General features: G+C 40.3%; 1 protein-coding gene and 1 long non-coding RNA gene across 2 annotated transcripts in view; one reads left to right on the top strand and one right to left on the bottom strand.

Annotated features, from left to right (window-relative positions):
- The window catches only part of Rab10 (RAB10, member RAS oncogene family), an 81,807-nt gene extending 65,291 nt beyond the window's left edge, over nt 1-16,516 (top strand). Inside the window, exons 4-6 of the mRNA XM_004839126.4 lie at nt 8,904-8,993; nt 9,990-10,091; nt 14,073-16,516. Coding sequence (XP_004839183.1) covers nt 8,904-8,993; nt 9,990-10,091; nt 14,073-14,156 — 276 coding nt within the window. The 3' untranslated portion in view covers nt 14,157-16,516. The remainder of the gene's footprint in view (nt 1-8,903; nt 8,994-9,989; nt 10,092-14,072) is intronic.
- Nucleotides 16,206-21,067, bottom strand: LOC110347911 (uncharacterized). The gene is made up of 2 exons (XR_002392813.2): nt 20,557-21,067; nt 16,206-18,781 (listed from the first exon to the last, which is right to left on the bottom strand). It is a non-coding gene; the product is annotated as an uncharacterized LOC110347911 (long non-coding RNA).
- Between the last annotated feature and the right edge of the window lie 364 nt (nt 21,068-21,431).

The following is a 21,431-nucleotide window of genomic DNA, read 5'->3' as shown; positions in this document are numbered from 1 at the left end:
CTGTCATCCCGCACTTAAGTCTATCCTTCTCTGTCACTTGGTCCCTTTTGTAAAAGATTTATCTCCCTGTTTCCTAGATCTTGTATTTTGTTCTTTATATTTTGGGTTTCTCATATAAGAGAAACCATGAGATATTTAAGCTTATATATTTGATTTATTTCACTTAATGTTATAGTTTCAAGGTGCATCCATTTTCCCATAAATGACTGAGGTTTGTCCTTCTTTATGTTAGAGTATATTATGTATTAACTACCACACTTTATCTGTTCATCTGTTGATGGACGTAGAGGCTGCTTCCATGATTTAGCCACTATGAGTTATGGTGCTAAAAAACATGGGTATGCATATGTCACTATAATAATGTCTTCAGCTCTTTGGGGAAGATACCTAGAAGAAAGGGAATAGCTGGATTAAATGGACTTTCTAAGTTTTACTTTTTTGAGGACTTGCCATACTGGAGAATTTCCGTAGGAGTTGTACAGTATTAGTTTACATTCCCACCAACATTATAGAAAGGTTACTTTTTCACGACAGCCTCACTAGGATTTGTCATTATTTGATTTCTTTCTTTTTTTGTTGTTTTTTTTGGTTTTTTTGGTATCCGGGATCGAACTCGGGACCTTGCACTTTTGAGGCAGGCAGCTGTACCACTGAGCTAAATTCCTGGTGCATTATTTGATTTCTTGATGATAGCCTTTCTTTCTGGAGTAAGGTGGAAACTTAGTGTTTTAATTTGCATTTCTCTATTGGCCAGAGATCTTGAACATTTTAAAAATGTATTTATTGACCACTTGTACCACTTCTGAGAAGTGTCCATTTCAGTTGCCCATTTTTTTGGACTAGGTCTTGCATTTTAGGGTGTGTAAATTTTTTGAGTTCTTTAGAACCCAATATTAGACCTCTATCCAAGGTATAGCTGGCAAAAGTTTTGTCCCATTCAGTAGGTTGTTCCTTCACTGCATTGATTGTTTCCTTTGCTGCACAGAAGCTTTTTGATATTTTCCCATTTGTTGATTTTTTTTTTTTAGTACTGGGGATCGAACTTGCGTCCTTGCGCAGCAGTCGGCGAAACCCCATTTGTCGATTCTTTTTTTTATTTTTATTTTTTGTTGTTGTTGTTGTTTCTTAATGTTATTTCTTGTACAGTTGGAATTCTGTTAAAGTCCTTACCTATGCCTGTATCATGAAGAGTTTTACCTATTTTATCTTCCAGCAAATTGTTCTTGGTTTAATATTTAAATCTTTGATCCATTTTTATTTTAGTTTACTACATACTGAGAGAGAGTGATCTGGCTTCAATGTTCTACATATGGATAGCCAGTTTTCCCAGCACCATTTGCTAAAGAGGCTATCTTTCCTCTAGTGTTTTTGGCCCTTTGTCAAAAATCAAATAGCTGAATATGCCTAGAGTGGTTTTTGCATCTTCTATTTTGTTTCACTAATCTGCATGGCTGTTTTTGTGCCAGTACCATGCTGTTTTTATCACTGTAACTTTGTAATGAAATCTAGGATTCATAATACGAAATCTGGGATTGTGATGCCTCATTCTTTGTTCTGTTGCCCAGGATTGCTTTTGTTATTCTGGGTCTCTTGTTTCATATGAATTTTAGGATTGTTTTGTCTAGTTCTGTGAGGAATGCTCTTGGTATTTTGATTCGGATTCCATTAAATCTATCAATTTTGAAAGTAGGTCTGTTTTGAAAATATTGGTTCTGCCTATCAAGGAATAGGGGATCTATTTCTGTTCTCTTTTTTTGTTGTTGTTTTTTTGTTTTGTTTGGTACTGGGTTCAAACTCAGGACCTTGCGTTTGCGAGGCGGGTGGTAGCACCACTGAGCTAAATCCCCAGCCCATATTTCTATTTTCTGATGTCCTCTTTGATCTCCTTTTTCAGAGTAGTTTTTGTTACAGAGGTGTTTCACTTCCTTTGTTAGGTTAATTCCTAAGTATTGAATTTTTCTTGATGAAATTGTGAATAACATTGTTTTCCTAATTTCTTAGTGGGGGTATTATTGGTGTATAGAATGCTATTAATTTTTGTATATTGGTTTTGTATCCTGCTACCTTGCTGCATTAGTTTATTAGTTCTAGGAGTCTTTTGGTGGAATGTTTTTGGTCTACCATGTAAAGGATCATGTCATCTGCAAATAAGGATAGTTTGACTTCCTTTCCTGTACCGGAAATATAGTGATAATAGAGTGATGATATAGTGATTTAATATTAAATAGGAGTGGTGGTAGTAGACATCCTTGTCTTGTTCCTGATTTTAGAGGAAAGGCTTTCAAGTTTCCCCCATTTAATAGGATACTGGCAGTAGATTTGTCATAAATGGCCTTTATAAGATTGAGATAAGGTCCTTCTACACCTATTTTTTCAGGGGTTTTTGTGTGTATTTGTGTGTTTAATCATGAATGAATGTTAAGTTTTTGTCAAAAGGCCTTTTCTGTATCTGTTGAGGTAATCATATGGTTTTTATGGGATATGTTGTATTTGTTGATTTGCCTTTACATCCCTGGGATGAAGCCTATTCAGTTATGGTATATGATCTTTGGGATCGTGTGTTGCATTCTGTTTCCTCATATCTTCTTGAGGATTTTTGCATCTATGTTCACCAAAGAGTAGTTCTCTTTTTCAGTTAAGTTCTTTTCTGGTTTTAGAATCAAAATAATGCTAACTTCCAAGAATGAGTTTGGGAATATTCCTTCCTTTTGAATTTCATTAGAGCTTGAAGAGTATTGGCATTAGATCTTCCTTGAAGTTCTGGTAGAATTCATCAGTGAATCGAAGGGTCCTGGGGTCTTCTTTGTTGGCGAGGTTTTTATTACTACCCTTATTTTGTTGCCTGTAAGTTCACTGATCATTTTATTAATTCCATTATCTGGTTAGTTAATCTTCTTTGAGCTTGCAAGAACCTTGCTGTTTGTATTTTTTATCATTTTGTATAATTCAGTGGTTTGGCTGTTGATATCCTTTCCACTGATGCCTTGTGCATCACCTTTTGGGAGTTTTTGGAGGCATTTTGTTGCCTTATCTTCTCTTCTCATATTTGTCTTGTTTGGGGCGGGGAGTGAAGTTTGCAGATCTGTTATGGTAGACTTTGTTGCTAGAATGGAGTTGCTATTTAGTTACTGACTGTTTTACAGTGATGCACTCTGGGTATGGCTGGCTTTAGGCCTTTATCTCTGTCCCAAGATCCAGCCCCCTCCATTAATTTGGGAGGGAAGAGTGCATTGTAATTAGTCTAGCACACAGTTCTCCAGAACTGACCCGCAGAATTGTTGATGATTCAAAGACATACTAGATATTGGCATACAGTACAATAAAAATGCCACCATGGCTATACAGACATTCTTTGTTTAATGACTCGGTTCCTGTTCTGCAACTAGGTCATTAAATGAATTGGTTGCTAAATGAGGGATTGTATATAGTACATTACAATATTCAGAACAAAGAAATGGTTAAAGGAAACTCCAACTTTGATGCCTGTGCTTTTATTTGTGTAACTCTTGTATCTAGTACTTTGATATAAAACTACTGTACAATCAGCAAAATTTACAATACTGTGTAAACAAGATGTATTAAATAAAAGACAAAAAGACATTGAGACTGTATAAACCAGAGGTACAGAACTGTTTAAAAAAAAAAAAAAAACAGTTGGATGCATTGGTGCACACCTGTAATCCCAGCAGTGAGGAGACTGAGGAAGGAGGATTGCTGTGAGTTCGAGGCCAGCCTGAACTCCATAGTGGGTTCAAGGCTAGCCTGAACTACACAGTGAGATCCTGACTCAAAAAACTAAAAGACAGGTCATCTGAACAGCAGGCCTCAGGCCTTGGTTGAAAGTCCGTACAGTTGTTAAATAGGTAGGCCATTAAACAAGGAGTGTCTGTAGCAACAATAATAGAGTCAAAGACAGACTGGATATTGACATACCATAAGAACCAATAAGAGCTACCACTGTACCACCCTTAACCATAGAAAGAGATTTGTAAGTATAATGTAGACAGAAAGACAAACCAAATATTGAGATACAGTAAATATTTACTAAATGCAACAACTGTACCACCATTAACAGTAGAAAATAATTTAGTCAGGGCAGGGGATTTAGCTCAGTAGCATCGCACCTGCCTCGAAAGTGCAAGGTCCTGAGTTCAATCCCTGGTACAAAAAAAAGAAAAGAATTTAGTCATAGCATAGAGTTAACTGAATATCTAAAGATTATAAAAGCTTAGTGGTTACACTAGAGAAGGAGAGGGTAGGATTGGGAGAATGAAAGAATTAAATTTGAAAAGTAAACAAGGGAAAATGAGTTGGGAAGAAAATGGAGATAAAGGATCCTGTTGAGGAGGAAAAGAAAATGAATAAAATTAAACATAAGTGTCAGAAAACAAAAAATTAAGGAAAAAACAGTGAAAAAAAAAATTTTTTTTTTGGTACCGGGGATTGAACTCAGGTCCTTGTGCTTGCGCATTATGCGGCATAACCATTGAGCTAAATCCCTGGCCTAAAAACAGTGAAATTTTAAAAATGAAGAATAGAATGAAGAAAAGGGGAAAAGGGAAAAACAAGGGACACAACCTCCCCAAACCCCAAACAAACCAGTGATGAAGAAGAACAGTAGTGAGTCCAAAAAAATCCTCATCGTTTTTCATTGAGCGGCTTTCTTTCCAGTCTGCCTGTTTTGTTTTGTTTTGTTTTGTTTTGTTTTGTTGGTACCAAGGATCAAACTTAAGACCTTGTGCTTGCCAGGTGGTGGCAGAACCACTGAGCTAAATCCCTGGCCCTGCCTGTTTTGTTTTTATATTCACATTTTTGTGTGTAGATGCTGAACTCTATCCCACCTTTTTTCTGGGTGTGGTTGGCCAATGCTGTGCTGTCAGTCTGAAGTTTGTGTCCCTTGGTGTACCCTAGATCATGGCTTTCCCCACCTAGCTTTACAACTTGAGGTTTTGTGTGGTGTGCTGGCCCTCACCCTTCTGGAGGCCCCTGTGTTTATGTGCCCCAACCTGCGGCAGCTGTCCAAGCTGCGGTCCAAGCTGGTGTTGGTAGATTGGAAAAACAAGGAAACCACTGTGTTTTGTGCTGGAGGTAGGCAGCGAGTGGGGTGGTGGTTCAAATAGACTGATGGATTTAATGCCAGCACTTTCAGATTCAGCCCCCTCTGCAATCCACACACAGCGGATTAAGCTTCTCACCATGGATGGCAGGACCCCTGTGTCCTTTGAGTCCTGAAACTTCTTGGGGTGGTGATATGGGTGGTCCTGTGTCTAGCCCTTGCCTTCTCCACAGCTGTCTCATCGTCTTCCACCCAGTCACTGTGATGAGGTGACCCCAGAAACCCTAAACCCTATAGTTGTTCTGTAGTTCAGTCTTAAATAATTAACTCCTTCCCCAAATGGCTCCTGATTAAACCCTCAATTCTGGTGGGTCCCGTATTGGATTTCTTTTCCCAACTGTAGCCTGCTGGGTGGAAGGAGTCACTTTCAGAATAAAAACCCATGCTGTTTTTGTGGTTTATAGTAACTGTGGGCTTTTCTTAGGGCTTACACTGCTGTCCCAGTCTCTTGTCTCCCTGGAGTTGCTGATTCCTCCCTAGGAGCTGGAGTGAACTTTCCAAACTACTTTCTCCTTTTCTGTGTGCTGTGCTCCATTTCTCCAGCTTCTCTGTAGTTTCTCGTTTTCTTCTCAGCTGCTTCCCGATTCCCAGAGATCTGCTTTGTTTTCCTTTACCCAGTTGTTTTCCAGGTGTCTTTGATTCCTGTATTTTGCTGCCAGTCTCTACTTTGCCATTTATAATCTCCGCTTCAGTACTTTTTTGAGCCATGAGTCCCATATAGAATTTAGAGTGTTACCTGTCTAGTTTTGTTTGTTTTTGGGCTGCCCTGGAAATTGATCTCAGGGCCTTGTAGTGAGCTGCATCCTGCATCCCCAGCTCTTTTTTTACTTATTTTGAGACAGGGTCTCACTATGTTCTAGGTTGCCCAGGCTGGGTTCCACCTTGTAGCCCTGCTGCTTCAGACTGCCAGAGTGCTGGGATTACAGATGTGTGCCACCACACCTGGATTTACTTAGAACCCTTGGAGCCTCTGAAGTCCATCCATAGGTTCCAAGTTAAGAATGCTTCTTCTTACTGACTCTCAACACATTGCATAGTAGTATTCAGAGCACTTGGTGTATTGCTAACCATATTTGAATATTTGCCAGATGGCCTTTGTTTGGGCAGTAACATTTTAGGAGGCCTTAAATGTAGAATTCCTAAAATAAGGGATTTAAAAAAGTACTTTGCATCATTTGTTTTCTAAGCTTGTGGTTCTGCAAAAGTATCTCACACAAACGAAGAAGTGCCCTCCCTAACCTCACCTTCTTTGCTTCCTCTCAGACATTTGATTCCTCCGTGGTACTCCTTATTGAATGCAGACCCTGTGTGTGTTAGACAGATAACGTACCACTGGGCTACATCCCTAGCAGTTTTGCAAATTTTTTATTTTTTAATTTTTGGTACTGGGAATTGAGTTCAGGACCTTGGCACTTGTAAGGCAGGCGCGGTGCCACTGAGCTAAATCCCCGGCCCTGCTGAAATTTTATTTTGAGACAAGGTCATACTAAATTTTCCAGATTGGCCTACAATTTGCAGTCCTTGTACCTTAGCCTATGGAAGACCTGGGATTACAGATATGCTCCAACGCTCCTGCCTGCAGCTACATTATTTTAGATCATGAGCACATTTTAGGTGTCACTTGACCCCTTAGATGTACAGTCCAGTTGCATTAAGTACATTCTATTGTTACTACAAACATCACCACTATCCTTCTCCAGAACTTTTTCAACCTCCTAAACTGAACCTCAGCCTCCATTAAACAGTAACTCTTTATTTTCCCTTTTCTCTTAGCCCCTGGCAACCACCATTTATTTTCTATCTCTATGAATTTGACTATTCTAGGTACTTCATACAAGTGGAGTCACACAGTGTTTGTTCTTTTGTAACTGACTTGCTTCCTTTACCATAAACTCTTCAAGGTTCATCTATATTGTGACATGTCAGAATTTCCTTCCGTATTAAGGCTGAATAATATTTTTTTATGTAGGGGCCAGGGGTTTAGCTCAGTGGTTCCAGTGCCTGCCTTGCAAGCACAAGGTCCAGAGTTCAATCCCCGGTACCAAAAAAAAAAAAGAAAAAAACCACCTAAATACAATAATTCTTTTATGTATATATCACATTTTGTTATCTTTTCATCTTTGGGCACTTGGATTGTTTCTGCCCTTTCACTGTGGTGAATAATGTTGCAGTAAACATTGGTGTACCCATATCTGAGTGCTTTAAATTCTTTATATACCTTGAAGTAGAATTATTGGATCATTTGGTAATTCTGTGTTTAAATTGTTGAGGAACTGCCAAACTGTTTCCTACAGTCATGCTATTTTATGTTCCCACCAATGGTTCACATGGATTTTAATTTTTCTATATCCCTGCCAACATGTATAATAGTGTTTTCTGTTTTTTTCAGGGCCATACTTATGAGTGAGAAGTGTTATCTCATTATGATTTTGATTTCTATTTCCCTAACGATTAGTGATATTGAATAGTTTTTCATGTGTTTATTGTTCATTGTTAAATCTTTGTACAAATGTCTAGGTCTGTTTGCTCATTTAAAATTTTTTTGTTGGCTTTTAGGAGTTCTTTAGATATTGTAGATATTTTCGTGTATGATTTACAAATATTTCTACTTCATAAGTTCCTTTTTTACTTTATTAATAGTATAGTTTGTTGCACAGATTATTTTAAACTTTAATGAAGTTAAATTTTTTTTTTTTCTTTTATTGGCTTTACTTCTTTTTTTGTTTTTTTTTTTGGTACTGGGGACCAAACCTCAGACCTTGCATTTGCAAGGCAGGTGACACCACTGAGCTAAATCCCTGGCCCTGGCTTTACTTTCTTGAAACAGGATCTCACTGTGTAGTGGAGGCTAACTTTGAACTTGGTATAAAGCTCAGGCTGGCCTTGACTCACCATCCTTCTGCCTCAGCCTCCAAAGTGATGGATGGGTCTATAGGCACGCACTGGTGCACCTGGCTTATTTACTGTCTTTAGTTTTGGTATCATGCAGGAAGTCATTGCCAAAGTCAGTGTCCTGAACAACCCCCCCCCCCCCCTGCATTTTTTTCCAGAAGTGTTAATAGTTTTAGGCCATTTTAAGCTAAGTTTTGTACATGGGGTAAAGGTCTACTTTTTGGGAGGGGTCATGTAAACAGTTGTTTTTTTTCAGTATGATTTGTTGAAATGACTAGCTTTTCCTCCTTGACTGAATGTTAACAACTTTGTTGAAGCTGTCTTGTGGAAGGGTTTCTTTCTGATCTCTCAATTCCTTTGGTCAGTCTGTCTGTCATTATGCCAATATCATACTGTTTTGATTTGCAGTTGTGAATTTCCTCTTTGGTTTTTGTGTTGGCAATCAAATTCAAGTCCTTGCAGAGACTGAGGATGTACTTGGCCACTAAGCTGCATTCCTAGCCCTGTAATTTTTTAAAACTATTTTAATTAAGGGTTTTATAGGGGAGTACACGTTATAAAATCCAAAATCATGATTCTTCTTGGATTTAGATGTGCATAGGGGTTTCATTTTTATACCTTTTGCCTGTATTTTCTTTTTGATCAGAATATATCTAGAAATAGTCTCTAAGGGGGAAAATAATATGTATTTGGTATGGATTTGACTTAGGAATTGTACCTCTCTTGCTGGATAGTTTAAAAATTTGGGTAGACTTTTTAGCAGGGTCTGGTTTAGGGTAATTGCTTTTGAAAACTTTTCAGATGTAGGTATGACCCTAAATTGAGAAAATTAGTCGTATTTAGAGAATATTAAGCTGTAATTTATGGTAATGTGTAAAATTTTATTTCATTTTAGCACGCCAATGAAGATGTGGAAAGAATGTTACTAGGAAACAAATGTGATATGGATGATAAAAGAGTTGTACCTAAAGGAAAAGGAGAACAGGTAAAAATCTTTTAATGAAATTCTGCCCCCTTTTTATGAAGATCTACTGCCATCTGATTGTTTTGATAGTGGTGATGGAGTACACTGGCGTGGTCACATAGTTTTTTAAATGCTTGTTGGAAACAACAATTTATCATGAGTGAATATATTTCAGAGCAAATCCAACCTATATGGGAGCACTGTATTAGTCAGCTTTCCTGTCACTGGAAGCTGTACCAGACGTGTGTAACTTACAGGAGAAGTGGTTTAATTTGGCTCATATTTTATGGAAATTCAGTCCATGGTCACCTGGCTTGTGACAGAAAGGTGTAGTGGAGCTAGATGTTTAGTCTTGGTGGCCAGGAAGCAGAGCAGGGGGACAGTACCAGAGAGCAATGGGCACAGGACCATGTGTGGTAGCCAAGGTCGTGCTTTGACTTGTTCAGAACATATCCAGGAGCATGCTGTACTTTCTAATCTAGGGAAGTGGACATTTCAGGATCAGTAGTCATAAGAAATCTGTAGCTGTAGTATTTTTAGTTGTATTTAAGCTACAGAGAGGAAAATATAAATCAGTGATTGTAGTGGAGTTTACATTCTTTGGGATAAGGTCTTGCTATACATTCCCAGACAGCCTTAAACTTGCCATGTTGCCCAAGTTGGCCTTGAGCTCTTGATCTTCCTGCTGCAGCCTTCCCAGTGCTAGGGTTATGGACCTGTACCACCACTCTGGGTTTTTTAATCTTAGGATTTTTGTTTGTTAGTTTGGTTGGTTGGTTTGTTTTTGGTGCCGGGGATCAAACTCAGGACCTTATGCTTGTGAGGCAGGTGGTGGAACCACTGAGCTAAATCCCCAGTTCTAATCTTAGGATTTTAAAGAAATACATCAACCAGTATGATAATTGGAAGACTGTGTCAAGCAGAAATTTTAAAAAGTCAGAAATTAGATAAGATGTTACAGTCAGTAGTTGGCAAACCCATATTTGATAATTTTATGTTATTTTGCTTCTGTTTTAGATTGCAAGGGAGCATGGAATTAGATTTTTTGAGACTAGTGCAAAAGCAAATATAAACATTGAAAAGGCGTTCCTCACATTAGCTGAAGATATCCTTCGAAAGGTAAGTTCCTGTTTTCACTTTGTGTTGAGTGCCTCAGTTGAATATTTTATCTCTGAAACATTGAATTGACATAAAAATTTTGGGTTTGGGTGGTGGTGTTCCTAAAAGATTACTCATTATCAATGTCTGATCCTCCAAAGTGAAGTGAGGAACTTCTAGCTAGATGCTAGAAGCCATCTAGCAATCCAAAGGATCTAGGCAGTAGTAGGTAGCAGTGGTTTTCTAAACTCCCAGTCACTCTCTGGTATTCCCCAGTTGTGTATTCCTATTTCCAAACTTGTTATCTCTTTCTCCTTCCCCCACATCAGGATCAAACCCTCATTTTGCTAGGCAAGTGCTCTTGCCATGAGCTACTTCTCTTAATGAATATAAAATAAAAAGTCCATCTGTTCTGTTAGCAATTTGTTGCTGCAAAATCTTTGTCCTTCCATGGTCACTTCTCAGATAGACAGATAAGGAAGGGCATTATATACTGAATAAATGGATTTGGTCTTCCAGTGTTAGCTGCTTTTTTTTTTTTTTTTTTTTTTTGGTACCGGGGATTGAACTTGGGTCCTTGCCCGCCTGCAAGGCAGGCGGTGGAACCACTGAGCTAAATCCCTGGCCCCCCTTTTTTTTTTTAATAGTATTATTGGTCATTTGTGAATAGTGTCATTAGTCATTGAGGCAGGACTTCCTTATTATTTTAAATAGATAAAATCTTCCCCAGGTAAACAGACCCATGAAGGAGATACTGCAGTGTGTTTTATTTTATACACATGTATTTTGATGTGATAAAGTTATTAAGTTTTAAAGCATTAAACATACTTCACATTAGAATTAACTTGAGAATGAAAGCAATTTAGAACATTTTTAAACTTAATTATTTAGATGGTTAATTTACTCTTCATGATTCAGACCTTTAAAATGGAAAGAGTAAAAGTACAGAGAAGTTTCCCATGTCATTACCTTAATGCTGTCAGCTCTCATTTCCTCATTCCTCTCCCACAGTAACCAATGTAAGGAATTTCTTAATTATTACTAAGAGTAAATAGAAATATATATTTTTATCCTCCCCTGCCTTTTCATGAATAACATACGTTTTTTATTCTTGGCGTGGGGACTATGAACCCAGGCCCTTGCTGTGAGTCAGAGAATATCCATTTATTTACTCCCAAACCAGAACAGTGAATTATGATACTTGGATGTTTCCATCTCACAGATTTAAAAAAAGTATAGATTTTAATTTGTGAGTGAAGCTGAGATTTTTTTTTTTTCTTCCCATTCTCCAGTACTGGAGATTGAATTTAGGGCCTTCTCACTGAGTACATCCCCAACTCTTTTTATTTTTAAAAATTTTAAGAGTCATGCTAAGTTGCCCAGGCTGGGCTCAAATTTGCAATCTTCCTGCCTCAGCCTCCTAAGTGGTAGGATAACAGGCATGTGCTACCATGTCTGGCTTAAAAATATATTTAAGAATAACTTTGCATTCCATTTTCTATAACTTTTTATTCCTTTGTTCAGTTATCAGCCTTTTTTTATTCCTGGCTGGAAGCCAGCTTAAAGTTGTATTTAATAAGCTTAATTCAGACTGTCTCTAGAATTTTTTTTTTAGAAAATCTGTATTTCAGAGATCTTACTTAACTTATGAAAAGATGAGCCAGGTCACCAGTGTAGGGCCTCCTGGTCCTGGTTGTTAAGCATCCGTGTGCCTTGAGTGTGACCCATACCCAAAGGTTCCCAGAGAACGTGTCATTCCTGTGCAGCTATTCTTTCCTTGCGATTCACTGGGTACGGAGCTGCCTCTTCACTGTTGTGTTTTTCTCAGATTTGTATTAGTAGCAACATCACTTATTCAGGAACACCCACAAAGGTCTTTTTTTATGTGTAATTTGGTTGCCTTAGGGTTCCAGAGGAGGAAAACCCAAGCCATGAGGCAGTGAGTATGTGGGCAAGCTCTAGGAAATAGTAGAAATTTGTTACGGTGGGCTTCTCTGGGACCTTCTGAGTTTTTAGAATATTTTGATTCCCCCCGGCTTACCCAAGACCTTAACTTTATGTTGTTTTCATGATAGAATAAGATCTCAGGTAAATATGGCATTTAAAATTCCATTCATGATGATGTACTGGATAAATCTCAACAACTAATACTTCGTAAAAGAAATTAGATGCAAAAGAACATGTTAAACTGAGTTCCAGTATATAAAGGGCAAGGATAGCAAAAGCTCACCTGTGATGTTAGAAATCGGGAATGTTGACTGTACAAGGCTCATGTTGGCCAGAAAGGAGCACGGCGGGGGGGGGGGGGGGGCTCGCTTTGTGGCGGTACCATGTTCCGTACCCTGACCTGGACTTTTCACAGCATCATACACTGAAAACTCAGTCAGCTGTATGCATAAGATGTGTGCACTTTTCTGCATGTAAATTAGTATACAGAAACTTTTTTCATAATACAGTATGGGGCTACTTGTTTGAAATACTGTATTTTTCTGATTTTAAGAGTGAAATAAGTAATTCTGGTTTGGGGGTTCCCCCCCCCGATACTGTTTTCCTGCATGAATTATGTAACTCTGCATTTTGCCCATGACTTTTTCATTTATATAGCTGTTTGCCTTTTTAAAGCAGTGGTGCAGAAATATAAACTTTAAAAGGCAAATAAGTACACAGAAAAAAAAGTACACAGAAACAGCTGTTTCAGTTCTCTTAAATTAGGCATGACCCTTTGAGCAGTGGTCATTTGAGAAATACAAAGTAAAGCGGCTCTGAGATCCCATCTCACTCCAAAAAGAATAGCTGTGATCCAGAAATCAGTTAGTAACAAATACTGGCAGGGATATGGGGAAAAAGGAACCCTTCTCCACTCTTGGTGGGAGTGTAAACTGGTGCAACCACTGTGGAAGTCAGTGTGGAGACTCCCCCAAAACCTGAAGCCAGTTTTACCCATTTGGCTCAGCTCTTCCCCTTCTAGGTATCTTCCCAAAAGAGTTAAAAGCATCCTACCGTACTGATACATGCACACCCATGTTAATAGCAGCACAGTTTATAATAGCTAAATTTTAGAAATAGCCCACATGCCCATCAACAGATGGATGGATAAAGAATGTATATAAATGTGGTATTTATATACAATAGAGTACTAGTCTGCCATAAAGAAAGATAAAATGGAGACATTTTTAGGTAACCAGATGCATCTCTATAATCTTAATCTTAGTGAAATAAATCAGACACACATTTAAATGTCATGTTCCTTCCCTTGTGTGAGAAACCCAGTGTAAATAAGGAGCAAAATGGAGGATAGATATTGGAAAGTTCAAAAAAACCTTGTTCAAATGGCAAAGGGAATGAGAGAGAAGGGAAGAAGGAAAAAGGGATTTTAAAAAGTGAATGGAAGGGGCCGAGGATTTAGCTCAGTGGTTCCGCCTTCTGCCCCACAAGCGCAAGGTCCTGAATTCGATCACTGATACCAAAAAAAAAAAAAATGAATGGAAGATAAAAATGGCAACAGAGTTTTTGTAAATGGGGAGAGAAAAAAGGGATAAAGGGAGAGGGGAATGGGAAAAAAAGAAATAAGATGTATTATGTAGAGGTACAGATTCCCCATGATGAGTGTGATCATTATGAATGGCAAAACATGTACTAATAATGAAAAATAAAGTTAGACATAACCCAACGTTGGCTTTATACAACTTGCTTGATGATGCTTTTTTAAAAGTACTAAATGTACTTGGCGGTCCAGAAGTGGTAAGAAAATCTACTGAGAAGATTAGGGGCAGAGATGGTTTGCCAGGAAGTATGTGTGACATTTCACAGCTTGGAGGAAGCAGACTAAATGAAGATCGAAACCAGTTTCCAAAGCTTGACTTTGCGTGGGGTAAAAATCTAGGCATGTGACTGTAACTGCCTCCTTTTGCATACTTTGAGCTTGATAGGAATATTGTGTTGAATCTTGACTTACGTGGCATTGTGTTTTCATGGGTTTCTTTGCTTATGTGTTTGTTCCAGACCCCTGTAAAAGAGCCCAACAGTGAAAATGTAGATATCAGCAGTGGAGGCGGCGTCACGGGCTGGAAGAGCAAATGCTGCTGAGCGTTCTCCTGTTCCATCCACTGCCATCCGCCACCTGTTTCTCTCCTTGCTGCAAATAAACCACTCTGTCCATTTTTAACTCTAAACAGATATTTTTGTTCCTCATCCTAACTATCCAGTCCACCTGTTTTATTTGTTCTTTCATCTGTGACTGCTTGCTAACTTTATTATAATTTTCTTCAAACAAAAATGTATAGAAAAATCATGTCTGTGACTTCATTTTAAATGTACTTGCTCAGCTCACCACTGCATTTCAGTTGTATTATAGTCCAGTTATCAACTTTAAAACCTATAACAACCATTTCAATTCTATTCTGCAAATTGTATAAGAATAAAAGTTAGAATTAACAATTTTATTTTGTACAACAGTGGAATTTTCTGTCATGGATAATATGCTTGAGTCCCTATTATCTATAGATGTGCGATAGCAAAAGAAACAAACAGAAGCCAGGAAAACACTCATTTTCATCTCAAATATGTAAATGGGGTTAATTTTGTCCTGTGCCTTATGTGAAAAGGAACTTACTTGGTTTTCCTTTTTTGTTCTGGTGGAAGCATATGCAGGAGACATACCATCCAACATAACCCATTAAAATATTTGTGGTTTGCTTGGCTGTAATTTTCAGAGTGGTTAATTGAGGACAAAGGGTAATGCAGAAATGATTTGGTTTGCTGAGTCTCGTTTTCAGTGGCCTTGATATTTAAAACTTCTTGCCACCAGTTCTCCTTGGCCACTTTTTCCGTGCTTCTCATCTTCCTGCATGCCACTTTATTTGCTTCTCCTTCCTACCACCTTATGGTAAGAGTTATTTAGAAATGAAAGGGGCAAACTAATAGGTTTGTCGAGTTTAACATAAAGCACTGATTTAACTTGCTAAGTAAACTAAAAGACAAATTCTAACCGCCTCCTATCCATGTCATTTAATTGGTGTCTTCCCCTCATTTACTCTCCCCTAAAACCTCTGCCCCAGATTCCTTCGTTCTACTTGGCTTCTGCGTTCTCCTTCCCTTTGTTCTCTTCCTGTCTACCCATTGAGTTTATGAAATGGAAGAGCTAATTGCATGCACTAGTGTTCAGAGGGTGTTGTGGTTTGTCTTCTAATTAGGTGTATATCCTATTCACTTTCCTAGAATAAGTCTCTTAACCTAAATTTGAGTAGTCTCCAGTTTGGCAACTCCTCTGGCAGTTTGGTAGCCCAGTGAAAACTTTTTAAAAAATGGGAAGGAGGAGTGAATTTTATTAACATGTTTGCCAAATGTATTGAGATTTGGCCTCCGAAGAACACTTTTTCAGTGTTAAGTTGTCTTTACCTTAAGATTCAGAGATACTTAGAAAATTATGAATTTTAAATCCTATCTTCACATCCTCGTGGAAAACTTATATCACCATGGATTTAGAAAAAGGACAAAAAGGCTTCTCATTTAAGATAGGACCTCTAGTCTGTTTCTAACCCTGTCCTTTCTTTTCATCCTTCTAGTTTTGCTTCATTGCTTGTCATTAGGATGGGGTAATGATTAGGGTTGCTGTGCTGCTAGCACCCTGAGATGATGCCTTTGTTGAAAGAATTGTGAATAGCATGATTCATCTCGAGCAGAGGCTGAGTTTAGGACAGCAGCTTCCATTGAAAAGTCTCTGTGTTGTGACATACATTTTAATGACCTCTTGGCTCACATAAACAACATAGGGACATATCTGTTATGAAAATCCATGAAGTTTTCAGATAGTGCCCTAAAAATGTTATATATGCCTCACTGGTGGTTGTTGTTGTTCTTAGGTTTTTCCCTCCCTTGACTTTATCATTGTTTACTAGTAAAAAGCAGCATTGCCAAATAATTGCTAATTTTCCACTAAAAAAATGAAATGAAAGGTTTTTGATAAGTTTTAGGTTAAACCTTCTGTGGTTAGATTAATGTATTCGTTTCTTCCCTTTATCTGGAATGTGGCAGTAACTTTTTTTGTTGTTTTTACTTTTAACCCTCTTTGGATCCTTATTCAATTCAGTGACTTAAGGTTTGAGAACTAAACACTGGGATTTTTGGGTAACAGACTGACAGTTTTGTTTGCATAATTATAATCGGCATTGTACATAGAAAGGATATGGCTACCTTTTGTTAAATCTGCACTTTCTAAATATCAAAAAAAGGGAAATGGAGTATAAATCAATTTTTGTATAATCTGTTTAAAACATGAATTTTATTTGCTTAATATTAGGGATTTGACCCGTTTCTGTAAGTCTCTTGGGACCCTATGTAGAAGCTGTTCTCATTAAACACTGAGCAGTTGAGTCCATTCTCTGGTACTGGCTACAAATTCGGTTTCATATCCTACTTAACAATTTAAATAAACTGAAATATTTCTAGATGGTCTACTTCTGTTCATATAAAAACAAAACTTGATTTCCAACTTTGTGGCTTGGTTTTCATTTATTCACATGGAATTGGAGATGAAGGATTTTTTCTGAAAACAACGCACAGTAGCAGACAAAATATATAAAGTTTCAAAAATAGAAGGGAAATAATTTTCTCACCCTATGGAAACCCGAGAAGGCAATTTCAAGAACTGTCTTTGGGACGGAACTACATAAATAGAAGGGTCGCTAGGACACTAAGGCAGAGTCACCTGGAGTAAAAATAGAAGCTGCTGTGGTCCCTGTCACCACCAGGGGCCAGGTGCAGCTGAGGCCAGCGCATTGCCTGAGGCACTGGAGTAGGCAGGGTGGAGTGCTTTTTACTTTGACAGTGGCTGACCTCACCTGAAAGTGTAAGGGATTTCCTACTGCTTGGGGAATCATAGCAACAGTTTCGGTTATTGGAAATACTCAATACTATCTTAAGGCCTCAGCATTTAATAAAAGAGGCCGGGGATTTAGCTCAGTGGTTTCGCCGCCTGCTGTGAAAGCTCAAGGAACCAAGTTCGATCCCCGGTACCAAAAAAAAAAATAAATGTTTGTTGGTAAGATTATCTTTGCTGGAAGGACGGCGCTGAGGAGACTGCAGTGTGTAAGGATCACCTGGAGTGTTTTTACACTGTCATGCGCCACCACCCCTCCACACGTGTCTAGGTTCAGGCCTCTGATTCCACCTTTGAGATTGGTAGAGGAAAATAGAAGTAGTCTCTGCCCTTAAATTTATCATCCGTCTCAGCAAAAGTAATTATATTTCTGGGTATGGTGGCGCGCACCTGTGGTCCCCGCACTCCGGGTTGAGGCGCAGGGACGTTAAATTCAAGGCCGGCCTGGACTACCTAGTAAGACGTGTCTCAAAAAAACTAAAAAGAAAAAATAATCCAATAGTCCTGATCCAGATTTTCAGTTCTGTATTAATAGAAGAGCCGGGAATTGCACGCAGCTAGGTTGGGGTGGAGAAGGGAGGCTTGGCTTGTGTGAGAAACCGGAAGTAGTGCTGGGCCCTTTGCGCGGCAGTGGGGAGTCACGGTGAGCTTTCGAGAGTGCTGAGCAGTGTGAAGAAAGCACGTCCAGATGGGTTGGAAGAGAGGACATCGGAAGGGTGTTCTACATTGTCCCTGAGGATTCAACAGAGCCTGGCTGAAAGGGCGGCTGAGGGAAATGCAGTGAAGGGCAATCTGGAAAGGGGACAAAGTATTTCTTGTGAGCCTGCTGCGTACTTGAAAGTCTGCCTTATCCTTCACCACCTTGATCATTTTACATCATGTTTCATTCTTGCCCAAAGCATCTTTTGGCTGAATGTTAACAGAAGGCTGTGGTTCGTCACAATTCCTTAATTGGCTTTCTGGAGCTGTACTTTGAGGAGGACTTTTGTTGCTTGATAACAGCCAGGACAGTGAGTGCCAGTGATAAAATAACTCAAGACAGAGCCAAGGGGAGAGAAGGCAGCGAAGATGGTGTGTGGCTTCTTCCTCTGGGGATCTGAAGGGGTTTGTGGCGGATGACGGATGAGCGTGTGGGAGAGGAGGGATGAGCGCAAAGCCGCGCCTTGTGGGGACTCCAAACCGAGGTGTCCAGCACCGCGCTGAGAAGGGAGGCCGTGCCTTCCTGTTGCGTGTAATTAGAGCATAACAGCTACTAAGGAAAGAATCTGGCACAAAACTCAGGAACTTCTACCTTACGGTCATGAACTGAGAGTCTCCAGTGCAGATTCGTCGGTCACGGGTACCAGTGAGACGCTGGGATGTTTCTGGAGCTGAAGTAGTAAAGTCCAGGTTTGTAGCTTTACGGCGCTCTTACTACGCACAGCGTGTTGCTTCTTACAGGGTGAGTGACATTCTCCTTAGACTCCGAAGTAGTCTCAGTCTTTTGCCTGGAGCTGCTGAGCAGTCCGTTCAGTGGGCGTCCTTCGTGCTTCAGTGGAGGGTTTAGAGGTCAATGAAAAATGTCCGTTTGCTTTAGATGCCAGAGGTGCAGGCAGCAGGGCTGATGGTGCTTGGGCAGTGGGGCTCACAGGGGAGGCCATTTCCCCTGTGCCCTGTGCAGGGCCGGCAGTGTCCACTGGAGCCCCTTAGTGTCGCGCCGTGAGTGATGCTTGTGGGCCCGGGAGGTGGCGAAGGCTGAGCTGCAGCAGACGTCGAGCAGAAGATGAGTGGGTGGCAGGTGAATTACCGGGGTGGCGTTACACTGCGGAGCCCTGCTCACCCACTGAAGTGTGACCTGGAGGAGAAATACTTGATGAGAACTGTTGACAGAATAAATCCTTAGGGTAAGGATCACTTTTTTGAGTTCAAACCCTAGACTGCCCGTGATTTTCAGAAAACTCGTGTTTTCTGAGCGCGCGGCGTGGAGACCTCTGCTGATGAGTCCGCTCCCTCGGCCCGCAGCAGCTCAGGGCCCCTGAAGTTCCCGCTGCGTTTGAGTTTGGAACCTGTGCTGGTTTCCCAAGCGATCCACCAGCTTTCAGTGTCCTTTGCCTTAATTAACACCCATCAGAATGCTTTTGTTCTTGCTGCAAGCCGCGAAAACCAACTCCAGCTGATTTCAGCGTGGAGAACCTTTATTAGAAGGGTCTGGGGCCGGGGTTGTAGCACAGTGGCCCACACCTGCCTGGCAAGTGTAAGGCCCTGAGTTTGATCCCCGATACTAAAAAAAAGGAGGAGTCTGAAAGTTAGCTGGGCGTGGTACAAACGCCTGTGACCTCAGCGCTTGGGAGGCTGCAGAGTAGGGGTCACCACAAATTGGAGCTCAGCCTGGGCTACATAGTTCAAGGCCAACCTGGAGTACACAGCAAGACCCTGTCTCCAACAAATACATAAATAATAATAATAGTCTGGTGGCCAGTCATGGTGGTGCACTGCTGTAATGTGAGCGTCCTGGAGGGCTGAGGCAGGAGGAGGATCTCAAGTTTTGAGTTTAGCCTGGGTAGGGGTTGGGGATGGAGTTCAGTGCAAAGATCCTGGGTTCAGTCCCTGGTTCCATCACACACACACACACACGCACGCACGCACGCACAGGCTAAGAAACTCCTACTCATAAATGGAGAAAGGCCAGCCTGTTCTCCCAAGGCCAGCCCAAATCCTACCAGTGGGTGTATTCTCAACGTAGCAGGGAGATGGGCTCTGCCTTCATTCCCAGAAGAGTAGTTTGAATTCTGGAATTACACAGGTGTGCCACCACGTCTGAATATGGATTCACAGTTTAAAAAAAAAATTTTGTAGTGAGTTCAGGCCCAGCCTGAACTACTTAGTGAAACTTGATCTCAAAAAAATATTTTTTAGTTGGGTGTAAGTGGTACACACCTGTGATCCCAGTACGTGGGAGGCTGAGGCAGGAGGATCACCATGAGTTCGAGGCCAGCCTGGGTTACATAGTGAGACTCTGTCTCAAAAAACTTTAAAAATTTTTATTTTGCAGTACTGAGTATTGAATCCAAGAGTCACTGAGCTACATCCCCAGTCCTTTTTTAAATTTTTTATTTATATTGAGACAAGGTCTTGCTGAATTGTCCAGACCGGCCTCAAGCTTGGGATTCTCCTGCTTTAGCTTTCTAAATAGCTGGGCTGGGTGCCATGTGAATGCGTGTGTGTGTGTGTGTGTGTGTGTGTGAGATGGGTCTCACTGTGTTGCCCAGGCTGGCCTAGAATTCCAGGGTTTAACTGGACTTTCTGTTCAGCGTCTCACATAGCTGGGACTACAAGCACATGCTACTATGCCCGGCTTGTATTCCAATTTAAAACCAACTTCAATTATGAAAACTTTTTCCTGGTACTTAGGATCGAAGCCAGTGAGCGTCATTGAGCTAACATCCTTAGCTCCACTCCCCCCACCCCCTTTTTGGACAGGATGTTTTGCAAAGTTGCCCAGGCTGGGCTCAAACTTGCAATCCTCCTACTTCAGCCTCCCAGAGTACTGGGGTTGTAGGCATGCGCCACCACACCTGGCCAATTATTAGTTTCTAGAAGAACGTTTAAAACCCAAGTCCAAGTACTTACCGACTACCTCCAGGTACTGGATGGACAGATTGACTGCTGTGGGTCTCCGATTCCTTGTCTCTCCAGGGTGAATGGAAAGCTCCACGAGACCTTGTCCAGGGGAGATAGTCTACGATTCTGTGACTCCGTTGCTAGATTAATCTGAACTCATTCCAACTCGGAGTTGGCAGGAGGCTGTCACTACTGTGTAGGGAAAAACTATAAATTAAATATAGAGTCACTGCGCCCACTTGTGGCCATTTATGGAAACTGCATTTCTTCAGTGCGCTATGACTGCTCGAAGCCCAAGAATTTGAGGTAAACAAAATAAATACTTTCTCCCAACTGCCACTAAAATGGCAATAGAGAATTTTAAAGGCATGAGCCTACAAAGATTTAAAAAAACGAGGACAAAGACATCTGCAGGTGATAATTATAATTTTTATGTAAAAATTGAACAATAAAGTCTTTAAAAAATGGAATACAGACCTGACAAGAGACCATAAATTATAACCTAAGTGTTTTTTAAAGGGGGGTGACAATAAAAAGTGATCAGATTTGCCCTGAAAAATCCCAGGGGTAGCCAGGCGTGGTGGCACATGTCTGTAATCCCAGCACCCTGGAAGGCTGGATGGTAAATTTAAGTCCAGTCTGGGCACCTTGACTTAGTAAGACTCTGTCTCAAAATAAAAAATTAAAAAGGGCTTGGGATGTAGTTCAGTATGAAGGCCCTGGATTCAATCCCAATACCAAGAAAAAAATCCCAAGGGTTCCGGGATTTACAGGCGCCGGTCACCATGGAAAACCTAGGCAGGTGGCAGTAGACTAAAAAGGGCAATTGACGGAGGCCGGCGCAGGACATGGGGGCCCCTGAGTGTCCTTGCTGCCACCCTCCT

Source organism: Heterocephalus glaber, unplaced genomic scaffold (assembly GCF_053883595.1).
Source record: "Heterocephalus glaber isolate CG9 unplaced genomic scaffold, H.glaber_assembly_v1.0 deba00001457, whole genome shotgun sequence".
NCBI classification, from domain to species: domain Eukaryota; kingdom Metazoa; phylum Chordata; class Mammalia; order Rodentia; family Bathyergidae; genus Heterocephalus; species Heterocephalus glaber.
This window is presented reverse-complemented; position numbering and strand designations above follow the sequence as displayed.